The sequence below is a fragment of the Macrotis lagotis genome, chromosome 3 (assembly GCF_037893015.1).
Source record: "Macrotis lagotis isolate mMagLag1 chromosome 3, bilby.v1.9.chrom.fasta, whole genome shotgun sequence".
NCBI classification, from domain to species: domain Eukaryota; kingdom Metazoa; phylum Chordata; class Mammalia; order Peramelemorphia; family Peramelidae; genus Macrotis; species Macrotis lagotis.
Window position 1 is genome coordinate 28,449,104 of NC_133660.1, and position 17,410 is coordinate 28,466,513.

General features: G+C 35.0%; 1 protein-coding gene across 1 annotated transcript in view; it reads left to right on the forward strand.

The window, feature by feature from the left end:
- Positions 1 to 17,410, forward strand: part of FAT4 (FAT atypical cadherin 4) — a 210,511-nt gene that overhangs the window by 78,052 nt on the left and 115,049 nt on the right. Inside the window, exon 2 of the mRNA XM_074231539.1 lies at positions 15,980 to 16,111. Within this exon, the coding sequence (XP_074087640.1) occupies positions 15,980 to 16,111 (132 nt within the window). The remainder of the gene's footprint in view (positions 1 to 15,979; positions 16,112 to 17,410) is intronic.

The following is a 17,410-nucleotide window of genomic DNA, read 5'->3' on the forward strand; positions in this document are numbered from 1 at the left end:
GTTGCAGTTAATCCTGATACACAACAAAAATTGGTATTTGTGGCATGCCCCTTTTTCTTTTACAAAACAGTAGCTCTTTCAACAGTATATTTTTCTATCTATTTATTTATGATTTGTTTTCCCCAATCTTGTTTCCCTCTCCCCCACACAGAAGGAAGTTTGTTAGTCTTTACGTCATTCCCATAGTACGCATTGATCTAAGTTGAATGTGATGAGAGAGAAATCATATCCTTAAGGAAAAACATATAGTAGGAGATATAGCAGAATTACATAATAAGACAATTTTTAAAAACATTTAATGGTAGATAGAAAGTCCTTGGTCTTTGTTCAAACTCCTCAGTTCTTTCTCTGGATACAGATAGTATTCTCCATCGCAGATAGTCTAAAACTGTCCCTGATTGTTGCACTGATGGAATGATCAAGTCCATCATAGTTGAGCATCTCCCCCGTTGCTGTTAGGGTGCACAATTTTTTTTCTGGTTCTGCTCATCTCGCTCAGCATCAGTTCATGCAAATCCTTCCAGGCTTCCCTGAATTCCCATCCCTCTATGACATACATATACTACAATTTGTCCAGCTATTCCCCAATTGATAGACATCCCCTCTGTTTCCATTTCTTTGCCACCACAAACATTATTAATAATTTGGATTGTCTTTATTCCTTTCTGCCCTTCCTTAAATGTGTGCAAGTATGTGTGCTTACACACATGTACATATGCATATAATATGAGCATATATGTATATATAAACATACACACATTCATATATGAATATATCTAAATAAGCTAACATTCTGGGAATTTGATTTTATCCCTTCAGATCTTATTATTTTCTACTCTTGCTAAGGCTTTTAGAATTAATAACAAAGAAATCATGGTTTGCTTCCTCCCTTTTCCCCACAGTGGTCTGATAATTATGATTTTAATGTGCTAGCTGGTCTTGGAGTCAGAAAGATCTGGATTTAAGACTAGCTTCTGACATATACTGACACTTGACCTTTCAAATTTCTAGGGATATGGTGTATTCATGTTTAACCTATTCCTTGTCTTCTCAATGTAGGGGAGGAGGAAGGGAAGGAGAACATTTGGAGCTCAAAATTAAGAAAGAAATGAATATTTAAATTATTTTACATGCAATTGGGGGGAATAAAATGTTAAATAATTTAAAAATCACACAGGAAAAGACACAGAAATAAGAAGGCCTGAAGCACACATTATATGAACAGTTTCACAATTGGGGCTCACAGTTATTAAAAGTACCAGGAATTTACAAAAAAGACTATAAGGTGAATTTAAAATGCTTAGTAATATTAGTAGAGAGAGTTTTCTCAACTAGGAAGTTTCTGCACCAATGGAAATCTAACCCTCTATTCTTTTTTTTAAAGATCCTTTTAAGAGTAAAAATTAATGGCAAAAAAAGGTAGGGAAGAGAGTACTGAGAGATTTATATTTTCATACAGAAAGTATGACCTAATGAATGTCATCATTGTAGGGTGAGAAAGCAAGGAGATTTAGAGTTAGAGGACCTTTAAATCCCAGCTCTGCCTGTGTGTCTTTTGGTGAGGAATTTAATCTTCCTGTACTTCAGTTTCCAAATCCATATACAGAGGGAATTGGATTCATTGACCTCTAAGATTCTTTCTAACATTAAATTTATGAAGGATTGACATAAATGATAACCTCACAACATTATGTACATCGCTATATAAGAGATTGATTTCCACATGAAATATTTATTTCTATATCTGGTTTCTTAGGGATAGAGAACTCATAATTTCATTGGTTAAGAAACTCACATGAGGATCCTCCATCAATGCAGGTCTAGAACGCTTCTGCAAATGATAATCTCAAAGATTTCCTTCTAGCAAGGAGAAGTTAAGACACTTGCCTAGAACCACATCACCAGTATGTGTCAGAGGTAAAATTTGAACCCAGGTCTTCATGGGTAATTTCTTAAAGAGATTAAACCTTCCCTATTTTTCTCATTTTAATTTTCCCATCAGCATCTATATTCCTTAGTCTATATTTTATCTCACACTAATATCACTCTGATATTCCATCATGGCAAAGATTTGACTATAGTTTCTCAGAGGCTATGCCAGTGGTAGAGACACTCAACCTCTTGTTATAAAGACTATGAGTGTGATATAGAGAGAAGATCATATGTCTAAATAAAAGTAGTGAAATGATTACCCCCTCTAATACCTCTATTGGCCTCTTTATTTTTATATTTTTATATTGATAATCAACGACTGTCTTTCCCTTTCTTTATATCTGCATTTACATCTACATCTATAACTATATGTATACATACATATATTTATGCCTATGTCTATTTCTGTATGTATTTGTTTATATTTGTCAACATCCTCATTTATCGATCTATTTATTCATTTATCTACATCTCTATCCATCTATATCTATATCTATATCTATATCTATATCTATATGTCTGTCTATCTGACTGTCTCCATCCATCTGTGACTATATTTGTCTCTCTGTCTATCTACAACTATTAGAGTTCACTTTCTAGGATAAAGGATCTGAGCTACATTTGTACATTGATAATTCACAATGACAATCATAAATCCTTGAAGTGTGACTATCCCTATGAAATGAGAAAATAGGTACATAAGCAGTTCTAATTTTAATTTACATATCAGTGTATCGATGGCTAAATTGCAATCAAATAGCAGAGCCAATGTTCATTTTTTCCTCCATTTCCTTGGAGAATTCCACTACATATTTTACTGAAGATGGGAAAGAGGGCAGGCGAATTATAATCTGACTTGGGGGTGGCTAGGTTGCACAGTGGATAGAGCACCAGCCCTGGAGTCAGGAGTACCTGAGTTCAAATCCGGCCTCAGACACTTAATAAGTACCTAGCTGTGTGGCCTTGGGCAAGCCACTTAACCCCATTGCCTTGGAAAAACTAAAAAAAAAGAAGAAGAAGAAAATTATAATCTGACTTAATGAGGAGTTCTTGTGTTTGAAAGACACTGAAGTGGAATAAGAAGGACCCAATTTTAGTTTTTCTTTAGTGCCATAACTGGGGATTCTGGTACCCAGGGCAATGAGGAGATTGAGCATAAATGTTACTCTTGTGCATGACTTATCAGAGACAAATGACAATAGACTGATGAGTTTATCATTTTACTTTGAGCTTTAAAAAAATCATCAAGTTCTTAACTGTCATAGCTTTAATAGGTTAACAAACTGCTTTTGGTGTAATTAAAGAAAATCATTTGGAGATATATCTATAAAGCATCTAGATAAAAATGAATCAGTTTACTGACTTTATTAACTAAAGGTATTCTAAAGAAAGGAATCATTCAGTTTATTTCTTCACACACACATTAACTGAAGTAGAATTGAAGGATTTGCTGCTTTTAATTCTTTGTTGTCCTTGAATGATGAAATATATGAGAGGAAGGAGGAGGAGGAGGAAAAGGAAGGAGAGGAAGAGGAAGAAGGAAGAAGAAAGGAGGAAGAAGAAGGAAGAAGAAGGAGAAGGAGAAGAGGAGGAGGAGGAGGAGGAAGAGAAAAAGAAGAAGAAAGAAGAAGGAGGAAGAAGGAAGAAGAAAGAGAACTTGAATATCAAGGAGATCTATATTGCAAATTACTTTTTTTTATTTTTTTATCAAAGAACAATGGGATGGAATGAAATTTGAAATCTGGATGGCATTAGAGTCTCTCAGTGCAATAGACTCCAAAGGATTTCAGCAGTAATTTCAACATCTAGACATTTCACATGAAAATATGTGTATATGAAAATATGTTCACAGTGAGTTTGTCATTACTTTGGTCATCATAATTGCCAATGATGATGACTATACTTCTCATCACATGATAGTCATTAGTGTCCTAGATGAAAACAACAGAATTCTCTAATTGGTCATGTAGTGGGTGGATCTAATGATTGCATGAAGATATAAGAAAATAACTTGAATGACTGGCATATGGAATAATTCTGCCAAATTAGAGAATGACTCTAAGATTAGTTTTAAAAATAACACTTTTAATTAAATTTGTCAGGTGAATTCTGCATCTTTATCTTGTTATGTTCAGAATTTGTATATTTGTCCTTATTCATTTCACACTTTCATACTTCAACATTCTTTTAGTAATATTCATTATCACTTAACTTTTCCTTTTTTTTCATTCAGTACTTAGAACAAAATGTCCTTTATCTTTATTCTCCTACAATTAAACATGGAAGCCCCCATAGTTTCAAGTATAGAATGGCAGCATACACATATTGCTATATTTGACCTGAACCAGAACGAATTATACTTGTTCAATGGGTCTCCCTGAAAGAAAACAACAAAATAAAACAAGTTTGTTGCCCTCAAATCAGTATTTGAGAAGAGTAGGAAGAAATGGTGTTGTTTTCCAGTACAGAAATGATAAACTCCTGCTCTTCAACCACTTTTCCTTTACATACAATGGCAGAAGATGAGGTTGCTGATCAATAGTTCCTTTTCCCTCCAGTGGGGTGACAAGTGGATATCTCATAGGTACAGGGTATTTCCATCTGAGTTATCACTCTGACATCATCACATTTATATATCTCATTTCTTTGTCAATCTATCACAGGGTAGTCTATCACAGTTTGCAAACATATGGCACAATTAATAGATAAATAAAATTTCTAGGTTATAGAAAATTATTAACCTTTACCCTTCCCATTTACATCATTCCTCGTCCAGTCAGACCACTGATAAGTCTTCAAACACATTTTTGAACCCTGATTCTCTTTGGTCTTCTATCTCATACAATTACAGTACCAACTTCACATAGATATGTAGTACGAGGCTTCTTTTCTCTTGTATTTTTTTCTGTTTGAAACTGCAAGACTGTAGCTACTGCTTAGGGTGAAAGCAGTGAGATACACACTTTGGACTTTCAGTGCCCTGAGGCAAAGCCCATGTTGCCTGGTCTTACAAATTTACATCTTTAGAATCTTCCAATTACCTGTTGTCAGCACATTGCTTTGGATGATTAGAAGTTTTTAGCTTCCTCCAGCTTAGGGTTTTTTTTTAAACAAATAATGATAGGAACAGCAGGGTCAGCTACCACTTGTGGAGGAGGTCTGCAACTTCCATTAGTGCTGGTTACATTTCAAGACTAGAACTGTATCTAATTTTATGTATTTTCCTGTATTTTCTCTGCTAAAATGATTAAGCATTTCTCCCATGTGCTGTGTAAAAGAAGATATGTATGTATGTGTATGTCTTGAAGAAGTCAGATAATTGTTCATTTTGATATTGTGTGTTGAATTTTCTGAAATCTTGCTTTAATTTTTAATTCATCTCTTTTCCAAACTCCTTCTATTTGGTGGATAGGTCATACATTTTGGTCCCTAATTATTTTCTTTCTCACAAACAGGGTTTTTTTGCCTCCCTAGCCACAAATATTTAAATATAGTAGGACTTACATCGGAAAGATATATACCTTCTGATGTGCCTAACAAGGATTCTGTTAACATTTGCTGTTTATATCCCCATGGTTATTGACAAACTAAGATTTCTACCTCTTTCCATTTGTTCAAATTATTCTATCAGACACCAAATCATTATAATAACCAGAAAATAATTAATCTCCTTCTTGGTAAGCAAAGAATTAATTTGTGTGTGTTTTGAGTGTGGACCAGCGTATCTGTACAGGCAGACAACCCACCACTCAATCAGTCTGGCTTTCTTGGACATAAATAGCTCACTGTCAATGCTCTGTTTTCATTGCTGACATAATAATGGAAAGAGTGGATGGCAGGTTGGTTTGACTATTCATCATTTGTAATGAATCACTCTCTCCTAAATAGGGAAATTTCTAATTTCTGAGTCATTTAATTCATTGGAGATGAATATAATGCAAGGATTACTCTACTAGAAATAGAATCAATAAGCTTTGTCATTTATCATTATTACTATCATCATCATCATCATCATTCAGAGAATTGTTCATACTCAAATACATGAATGAATCTGTGATCTCTCTGATTTAGACATTCCTTCTTTAACTATGCAGATCACAACTCATTCATATCTGCCTAAACTTTAAGACTCTTGTCTCATGGTCCCACAGATTCACCAGAGTGTCCAGTCTGTGAAAAGAAAATCAGAAAAAACTTCCTTTCCTTTGATACAATTGGTTCATCTGGCTCAAATGAATTATAGTCATTGTTGCTGAAAGAATGGATAGAGAAAAGGAAGGAAGGAAGGAAGGAAGGAAGGAAGGAAGGAAGGAAGGAAGGAAGGAAGGAAGGAAGAAAGAAAAAGGAAAGGAGAGAGAAAGAGGGAAAGAGAAAAAGAGAGAGAAGGAAAGAAGGAGAGAAAGAGAAAGAGGGAAAGAAAGAAAGAGAGAGAAAGAAGGAAAGAAGGAAAGAAAGAAGAAAGGAAGGAAGGAAGGGAAGAAGGAAAGAAAGAGAAAAGAAAGAAAGAAGGAAGGGAAGAAGGAAAGAAAGAGGAAAGAAAAAGAAAGGAAGGAAAAAGGAAAGAATGAAGGAGGGAGGAGGAAAGAAGGAAGGAAGGAGGGAATTAAGAAAGAAAGAAAGAAAGAAAGAAAGAAAGAAAGAAAGAAAGTCAGAAAGAAAGTCAGAAAGAAAGTCAGAAAGAAAGAAAGAGGAGGGAGGGAGGGAGGAAGAAAGGGAAAGAGAGGGAAAGAAAGAGAAAAAGCAAGGAAGAAAGGGGGTAAGAGAAAGGGCACAAGAGAGAAAAGAAGGAAAGAAAGACAAAAGAAGGGAGGGAGAACAGAAGACAGAAAGGAAAGAAGGAAATAAGCAAAGAAGGTAAGAGAGGGATGGAGAGAGGACAAAGAATGGAAGAGAGAAATACAGACAGACACAAAAACAGAGGAAGGAAGGGGGAGGGACAGAGGCAGAGAATGGAATAGGACAGGGTAGAGAAAGGAGGGAGGGGGGACAAATGAGAAAGATAAGAGGGAACATCAAAACCCTGAAAAAAATGCTATAGCATCTTTTTGACATGCATGTGAAATCAAGTCTACCACATTTAGACAAATGCTGGCTTGTATACAAAACTGGGGGGAGGGGCAGGAGTTTTTTAAGTACAGTGTCATAACTTCCATAAATCTCCCCATGCTGTGCATATTTTAACTAATTGTTGTTCTTAGTTTACAATTGAAAACTTTCTGTCTTTTTTTTAGCATAGTCAATTGCACAATATCTAAACAGTGCTGATTCATGAAAAAAGTTGATGTGGCTGCACATGATTGTCTCTGCTCTCAAAAATGAAAAAAAGGCCTTATTTGGTACTAACTTTTGAGCCACATAGTAAGCACATGAAGTCTATCCCTCATGTCACCACACACTCAGATAGCTATCCCAAGTATTCGACTATCAAGAGGTCTGAGTGTCCTTGTAAATGACTGGCTCCTTTCCAAACTTGCCTGTTGCTTATATGTTGTTTCCTGGTCTACACTGCAGTCCCATGAGTTTATGTTGCTGGCTGCCAGGAAGATGAAGTATTCACTTTATTTGAGAGTCCTAGTCAGTTTGTCATAGCTATTACATGCATGTAACTTAAATGAGTGATCTGTGTTAAAATACATTTGTCATTTAATTTATTTTTAATCCAGAAAAATGTAAACTACTTGAGGAGGCAAAGGCTTTATTATTTCTTTGTATCCCCAATAAGTAGTGCAGTACTGTTTATAGCAGAGTTCAAATCTTGTCTCAGATACTTTATAAGCTATGTGACTCTGGGCACATCCCTTGGAATCTCTAAGCATCAGTTTCCTCCTTTGTAAAATGAACATATAAAAATAGTATTAAGTTCATAGTGTTGTTAAACTGAAACAACATATGTAGGGGCAATTAAGTGGAGCAGTAAAGAGAGCACTGACCCTAGAATCAGGAGGATCTGAGTTCAAATTCTGACTCAGACACTTAATAATTACCTAGCTGTGTGACCTTGGGCAAGTCACTTAACTCCATTACCTTGCAAAAAAAAAAGGTAGAACAAATGTAAGGTACTTTGCAAACCTTGAAGTATTTAAATGCTATCTATTATTAAATTGACCAGACTAAATTTATGCTTTTTTGAAATTAAGCCCAAAGATGAAATAGAAACATCTTACCTTTACCTCCCAACATTTTAGATTAATCAATATATCATCTCTATATAATAAATCTGCCTATACAATTATTTAGTGAATTTTATAAAAATACACATAAACCCTGCCTTGAGGCAGAATCGGAACTCAGATTCTCTGATTTGAAATCCAACCCAGACCAGTTTCCCCTTTCCTGCACTGAATACATAGAAATTCCAAATTACTTTTCATAAAACCCCGATTAAGTCACTTAACATCTCAATGACTAGGAAACTGTCAAAATCTTCTCTGGTGATTTGTAGAAGGATTACACTCTTCCAATATTTATAAAATAGTGGATCTAGATCCTAAAAATGTTGGTATTGTCTTTAATAGAACATGATTTAAATTTCAGATTGCTGTCTTAGCAAATGCAAAAACTCCTAGGTATATATCAATAGACAATGACATGCTTATTAACATATTAGAATGTAAGCCCTCTGAGATCAGATAGTCTATTACCTCTCTTTGCATCCCCAGGACAGAATAGTGTCTGGCCCTTAATAAAGTCTGAAGTTTTGTTGATAAAAACATATTTATGTTAGATAAAATGGAAATAGAGCATAAACTCCTACAGGGAAAAGACTGCTTTATCTGTGGCTGTTCTCTCATTTCCTAGTATAATATGTGATATACAATAGGCATTTAATAAGTGCTTTTTGAATTGGACTGCATACATTTTTGCATATTGAAATCTTAGGTCTCTATTTAACTTATGCACATGCCTATTCCAAAGAGTTCCTACCCTCAAAGAGAAGTTGCAATATTTATTTTTTTGGTAGATAATTGCAGTTCTTACCCAATCCTGTCCAGACTTTTGTACAGAGGTTCATAAAAATTTCCTCCCCCCCGACCAAATGTTTTATTTTTTTCCAGTTTGAGGTTACCCTCATTTTTATATCAATAGAAAGATAATAAGACATCATCTTCCTTACATAGGAATATGTGAGATTCAAAATCCTTTACATATCTACTGACATCCAAGATCCAATTATGTGTATTGACCAATGAGGCATTTTTAAAGATGTAAATGTTCTTTATTCTAGACCTTTCATAGCAGAAGTATGAGTCATTGCAAACCATAATAGATTCTGGTTATGATACATCATGAAGTATATTGGATATGCTGAAACAGTGAATCCAGATCCATGGCAGAAGAATTTCCAGTGGTTTTGAAAGTGAGGGGAGGGGAATACAAAATAAGGGAAAATACAAATTATAACACTTTTTTATAGCAAATGAAGTAATTTGAGGTAAGGAACTGGAATGATTTAAATCATAAGTGATAAATGACAATGCTAGGTTATTACTATGGAATCCCTTTCACTTTCATGTTTGGATTTCAGTGGTATGTATTTGACATATAAAAAAGAAATGTGATCTACATTGTACTGAATCTAAATACATGCTACTGATTCTTCCTACAAATAAACTAATATAATGCTGTTTGTTGCAGGAGAAGAGAACTAGTTCTAGGATGATAGATAGATGGGGTAGTTGAGGAGAAAGGAATTTATAAATGTTTCTGTGCTAGAAAAATATGACCTGTTGTTATTATCATAAATAGGATGACAAAACTTTTGGATGTCAAAAATATATATGTATGTAATATATATTATATATATTACTATTATTATTATTATTATTATTATTATTATTGCTTGAGGAATACTTGAGTTAGCAAGTCAGTCAACCATGACTGCTCTAAAGCAGAGACATGCCATAACTCCCCCTCATCACCCTGTCAAAGTCAGCGGTAAGAAATAGCAACTGGTGCCAAACTGTCCTAAGGTTAAAAGTGGCAGCCAGTTCCAGTTGCATCAGATCCCATTGGCAAAAGAAGCTTTCATTTCCCTCTTACTCTTTCCCTTTCTACCTCATTTCCCCCAAACACTCATAAGCTTTTTAACTAATCCCCTTTCCTCATAACAAGTTCCAATGGAATGTCTAGTGTCTGAATAGTCTTCATTATATGGTTATAAATTTCATAAAGGCTCTCCCTAATTAGATCACTCTACCTCTGATTTACTGGGAAAAGAAGAATCCAGATTACTCCCCAATGGATCTAGATTTCCTTTTTCTTAATCCCATCTGACACATTCTTAGACATACAGAAGCAAGGTCAGTAGTGACCTAGTTTCATTAAAACAATTCAAGTAGCATAAAAATGAAAATGAGGAATTATTTGGAAATGGAGCTTCCAAATATCAGCTGTTTTGCCTAGTCACTGGGAAAGAATAAAAATATTTTGTTTGTTTCTTTCTTTATAGCTCCTTCATTACAATATCACAGGGGAAGATGGGATAAGCAGGTAACAAAAGCAGCTCCTTGCTCTGGAATGGAGGAGGTAGAAAAGGGACTGCAAGCAGGTCTCCCCAACTAGCATCTGCAGTGCTGACTCTATAGATCTCTCCAGCTGACATGGTTAACCACTCCCCTCATGCATCATTCTACAGGAGTTTATCTTTGCTCTCCTGCTGTGATGTTCATTGAGGTGCCTCACAGAACGTTCCAACTTGACCACCATCAATCTATCATAGTCTTTTTTTTTAGGTCTTTTTTTTGCAAGTCAATGGAGTTAAGTGACTTGCCCAAGGCAACACAGCTAGGTAATTATTAAGTGTTTGAGGTCGGATTTGAACTCAGGTCCTCCTGACTCTAAGGTCGGTGGTCTATCCATCTGCACCATCTAGCTGTCCCCTGTCATAGTCTTTCCATTATAAATTTTAACCTGAACTTTAATACTTATGATACCTTGGAAGATATCTCTTAATGGATTACTGACACTTCTTGTCCTTTGAATTCCAAATAGTGCCATATAATTAGAAATATTTTCCAAGACCAAATTTGTGAAAGATGAGCATGTGTGTATGCATATACACAGTATAAACATATGTATCATATATATGTGTATGAATATTGTATATGTACATATGAATATATAGGAGTTTATTTAGTGAAAAGGTCACTTTACTTAATTAGATTCTTAGAGGAGGTTTTTATGCAAACATAAAATTCAGAATGTATTTGAGGAAAATGATGCCATTAGAAATTTTTTAAAAAGCTGACTAAAAATTTCAAAAGGAAATGACAATAGAAGACAATTTCTGGTATAGAGATAGCAATATTAAAAAATTATGAGAATTTTTGCATTTTGTTTTGCAAACAGTATGATTTAAAGTATATATTTTGACTATCTGCAGTAAAATATAGCATTACAATTCAGAAAGAAAGAAAAAGGAAGGAGGAAAAAAAGAAGGAAAAGAGGAAGAAAGAAAGAAATAATCTAGGCATTCCTTCCCTTGATGTCCTCTAGCTTAGTTTAAATGTGCAGATATATCTAGAGTATATATTCTAGATATGTCTAATAATGAAAGAATGAAGAAGTAATTGTCATTTGTGGATATTCTTTTGATAGTGAAATTTCACACTATATTTTCCCTTTGCTATCATTATAGTTCACTTCAACATCACATTATAGATCTGTTTCTCTGCTCATTTCTTTTCTGTGATCAACCTCTTTATCTATTAACTTCTCTCTAAGGTTTTTCATCACTTGTCAAAGTTCTACTGCATACCTTATAACTATTACCATCCTTGAGTCGATTGTCAAAAATTCTTGAAAATCAATTTTATCATTACCGTCAAATCCTCCATTAATCATAACCTTTAATTCAGTATACATGTGGTTCTACCCAAGTAAACTCTAATAGTCTCCAATTACATTGTTCTTTTAGGATCATCTCTATCCTTGTAAAAGAGTGAAAAGCATCTTTGAATTCTGCAATCTGCCTTCTTGCCAGTTGGTCAATCACGTTCTTAGTCCCCAAGTTCCTCTCAGAAAACCTTCGTGCCTGGCCGCTGCATACAAACACATACAGTAGGATTAATAGCAATGGGAATGGCTCTACATTTTTATCCTTTTAGCTTTTGGAAAGACTAGTGCATGTGGTCGGCAGTGTATAAGGTTTAAATTTTTTAATAGGGCTTAAAGTCTTGCTTTAGCATTCCAGAGATTAAAAGTAAACCACAATGATTCATTATGCATCTATTCTAAAAGAAAACAAGTTTGGAGCTAAGGATGCTGTTGTCTCATTGAGAAGCAGTCATAGTCCTGTAGCCTTTGAGCCTTGGACACTTGAGTTTGAGGTTTCCCTCTGACACATACTGTTGTGTGACCCCAGGCAAGTCACTTGACTTGCAGTGATTGAGACAGGTCTCCTAGACTAAACATTGGAGAGAAGGCTCAGATCTTTGTTGCTAGAGGTAGTTGTCTTATTCATTTGACCCTAGATGAATGAAAACATAGAACCAGTCCTTCTTTTGCATCATATTTCCTGTGTCTAAATCTTATTTAAATTTTCATCATGTATACATATATATATATATATATTTATATGTGTGAACAAATAATATCTGTATGTGCCCTAGAACCAGAAATCAAAATCCAAAATGCCCAATGTTGGCTATTTTTGTGATAGAAGAGTAGCCAAGATATAGTCAGGACCAAGAGAATATAGTGGGATAATGCAATGGGCAAGGAAATCAGAACAGAAGTGTTGATGATCTGTGAGTCATGAATATAGATTATTAAGCAGTTAGATAACATAAACAACTTGCTAAAGACTATAGATTCTGAAGTCAGAAACTTTGGTAAGAGTAACCAGATCTTCAGCAATTCAGGACCAGAATCCAATAAGTCTAAATAACTTGAAATATAATAGGCCCAGGGCATGAATCTGATCTTAGGTCAGAGGTTGCCCTTTGACCTCCTATGTCTTGATGGATGTGAGAAACTAGGGAATTAGCACCTTTATGGCCACCATGGAGCTTCAAGTGTGTTCTGATTTTTATATAGAGAAAGGGACAGGAGAACTTGTAATCTGGGGTTATTAAGTCAGTTGATCAGCAGGAATTTTTTTAAATTTACTATGCTTACTAGGAAAAAGGCAAAAAATATGATTCCTGTCATGAAGAAACTCACATCCTAATGGGAGGAGACAACATTGAAATAATTATGTGCATACAAAATTTATACAGAATATATAGGAAGTAATCTTAGAGGGAAGAGTCTAGCAAGAGGGGGTGGGAGGACTCAAAATATCTTTTTGGGAAGTTGAAATTTGATCATTGAGGGAAACCACAAGGCAGAAAGCCTCATCCCAAACAGAGAACAACAGATCCTAAGCTAATGAACACTATCTTTGATCTTTGCCAAGCCTGGAAATGGTCAAACCTAACAATGGCACAATACTAGTTCTATCCTCCTTGGAGAAATGTATGTTATGCTAAGAACATTTTGAATACTGAGAATTCTTTACAACTAATAAATCTGGTGATTTTTTAGAAAATATAACTATGAAAATTTTATATTATGTCCTTAAGAGTACTGGTTGTCTTTGTATACTCAATGTCTAGCATATAGTAAGTATTTAATAAATTCCTGTGGATTGATCGATCAGATAATTGATGTAATGTGTCAGAATCTTGGGTTCTAGAAAGCCACCTTTGGGAGTTCAGCCTTGATTGAGTAGGTCTTACCAACTATGAAAGATCTGGAATAAATTGTGTTTCTGCTTCCCGAGGACCAACCCAAGTAAGTTTTGAGAAACTTTGAGTATCAGAGGGCTAGCTCAAAGTGATAAATTTTGCTTCCTTACCTTACTACCTCCCCCACAAAAAAAAAATCTCATGAAACTATTATTAAGGAATAGAGAGTTGTATCAATGGTGGGGGTAATGTTATGTAAAATAAAATCTTATTTAATACAGAAAATTCAGGTAGAAAACTATTACAATTTTCTAGGCAATGAAAAACTAGAGGAGAATGGTTGTAACATCAGTAATGGGAAGTTGACAGATGCAAGAGGGGTTAAGGAGATGAAATGTAACAATTAAATATTCAATATGATGGGGTCAACTAGGTGCCACAGTAGATAGAGCACCAGCCCTGGAGTCAGGAGGACCTTAATTCAAATCCAGCCTCAGACACTTAATAATTAACTCTGTGACCTTGGGCAAGTCACTTAACCCCATTGCCTTAAATAAATAAAAATTTAAAAATATTCAGTATGAGGGAGACAATATGAATCTGATTGACTAGAAGAATGATGGTTTAGAAACTTAAGATGATTTACAAGATTAGGGGAAAAGATAAGGATTTCTTTCCTGGATATTTTTGTGATGCCTAAGGGAAATTGAAGTGGAGATTTCAAAAAAGCAATTAGAGATGCTCATAAAAGAGGTGACGACTGCAAAATATAAATTTGGGAGTTCCAATGGAGAATGTAGTTGATTTCATAGAATCTGATGATATCTCCTGGAGAGTGTAAGAAGATGATGAGATCCATCCAGGGGAAACTGAGGTCTCTAGAGGAGAAATAAGTTGATCAAGATCATGAGACAACTTTGTCTCATGAACTGAGTTGAAAAGCAACTTGGCTCATCCTAGTTTTTTTTTCCTTTTTTCTTTTTCTTGGATAGCCTTTGCTGCTTATCAGCAATTCAGTTTGTTCTTTCTTTTCCCCATTCTGGTTTGAATTTTTAGGGCCCAGTTCCAAGAGGAAGCACATGGCTCCCAGTATTTACTCAGACTTCTGCAATCTTCTGAGTTAAACAATTTTGCTTAGGTAGGGCACCAAGCAAATAACCCTGGCTTGGATTGCTCAAACAAAACTGCTAATATTTGTAAAAATCTATAAACACTACATGTGAAAGGAATGTTTGTTTAGCTTGAGTTGAAAATAAGCACTGGAGATGGAAGTGAAAATGGAGAGAGGAAAGGAAAATGTTTTATTTTGTTTTCCAAAGTTGAAGTATGCTGTTTAAGGGGGGGAAATGTAGATTTATTTTTCAACCATTAAAAATATGATATTTTTTTCTTTGCCTCAGAATTTTTTGCCAATGGGTGACTGTTTTGAAAAAAAGATTTTAAGGCTGCATGGTTTTCAGCCCCAGAGTTTCACCACTGTGGTCAAAACTAAGGATGTTAATGACAGCTGATAAGTGGAACTTACTTGGAAAGACCATTTAAATCAATTCCTAGCAACGTGTCAGAATGCATTTATTAGTGTATCACAGTCTCAGAGTAGATGTTCTCAGGCATCATCTAACCTAATCCTCTCAGTCTGCTCAATTTTCATATATTGCCTTATCCAAATATCTATGACTTATGTGAAATTTAAAAAAAAAAGACCTTTAGAACTCTTTGAGATCAGGTACTCATGATTATATTCATAGTCCAATATTCAACACATGTAGTACATGTTTGTCTATCCATTGACCCATATCTGAATAAGAATCCTCTCAACATTCTTCACAAGGACCCATTTGTCCTTTCTTAAAGACCTTTAGTGTTTAGAAATACATTTCCTCCTGGGAAAGTTCATTCAAATTTCAAATAGCTTCCATTGTTAGAAAGTAAGTCTTATTTCAAGAATAAATTTACCTCTGTGATTTCCATCCATTATTCTTAGGTCTGGCCACTGAAGGCTATTCAGAAGAAACCCAGTCCTTCTTCCACATCCCAGAATTTTAATTACTTGAAAATAACCATTATTTTCTCACAATTTTTACTTTCCCAGACTAACATCGTTGGTCCTTTAAGGAAACATTATTTAACCTCTATATTAGATCCCTTGGCGATATTAGCACCATACCCAATGTTGCTTCTGTTGCTTGTGATCTAGAAGGTTTTTACTTCTTTGGATGGTCAAATTATGGATGCTTCTTGTCAAATCAGGACCATTCATAGTCTATGCATGTTATTTAATGTGTTATGAGTGTTTGAAAATATATTATTACAAATTGTAAATACATGGTATACTATTCATATAAATATTAAATATTACATTATTTATTCTCCTATAGGTAGAAATAACACTCCAGGATATCAACGACAATCCACCAGTATTTCCAACAGATACACTCGACCTGACAGTAGAAGAGAATATTGGAGATGGATCCAGAATAATGCAGTTGACTGCTATGGATGCTGATGAGGTAGCATTAAACTTGACTCTTGCCTTCCCATGTAATTAATGGTCTGAACCACTTATGGGCATGTTCATTAAGGTTAAAGATGGGTGTATTTTTCCAAAGACCATTAATTCCTGAATCCAGATGGAAGAAGTCTATGATGGAAAAAGATAAAGTCATTTCTTTTCTCTTTGATCACTGGCCATGACATAGTTCACTGTGAGCCTGGTTCCACTTGTTTTCACATTTACTGGTATTTTCAAAAAAACAAAGACAATTGTGCCTAGTAACTTTATGTTATGGGAATCTGTTTGGCCTGGGTGCATGTGAGAGCTATGAATTAGAACCTTCATTATATCTCACTGTACCTTCAGGCTTTATAGCTTTATAAAATGTTTATTTTCCCTATGCAAGTCAAATCAACAAGCATTCCTTAAGGGTCTACTCTGTTCCAGACACTTTGCAAAACATTGGGGATGTAAAGAAATGCAACAAAACAATCCCTGTTCTGAAGGAACTTACAATCTCATGATGTCCTAGTTTTCATTTCATTAATAAAAGTTAATAATGAGGGCCTAAGTTGACAAATGCTAATGGATGGCAAAATGATGTCATAAAAAGAACAATGAATTTGGAGTCAGAGAACCTGGGCTGGAGTCCCAGCTCTGCTATTTACTCCATGTGTAAGCTTTTAGTACAGTGCTTATCGTAGTCATTGCTCAATAAATGTTACTTCTCTTCCCCCCCCCCATCTAAATGGCCCTGCATAAGCTACTTCTCTTTACTGAATTTTAGGATCTTTATTTCCAAAATGAGAAGGTTGGACTCAGCTAATAACAATAATTAGCATTTACATAATATTATAAGTTTTTCCAAGCATCTTTCAAGTATTAGTTCATTTGATCCTCACAACAAATCTGTTAGAGGGCGCTATTATGATGCCCATTTTACAGCTGAGAAAACTGAAGTAGAGAGAAGTAAAGTGACTTATTCAAGGTTGCACAGTAAATAAATGTTTGAGGCTGGATTTGAACTCGTGTTCCTGACTCCATATGTCATTCTTTTTCCCTGTGTTACCTAGTTCCCTGTTATTTCAGGACTAGGTACTATCAAATTCTTCTTCCATCTTAATGTTGGCTCCAGAGGTCTTACTGAATTCCGTACATCCAGAAGCAATAGGATCTCCTGGGACTGGGATGTTTGTCCATTCCGGTTTCTCTGTTTAGAGTTAAGTGAGAGCTACATGGGACAATAATCCCAGCAACTTCAGTGTGGGCTATATGACTTCCAAAAGGCTTCTCACCAGCAAAGAGAAGATGACCA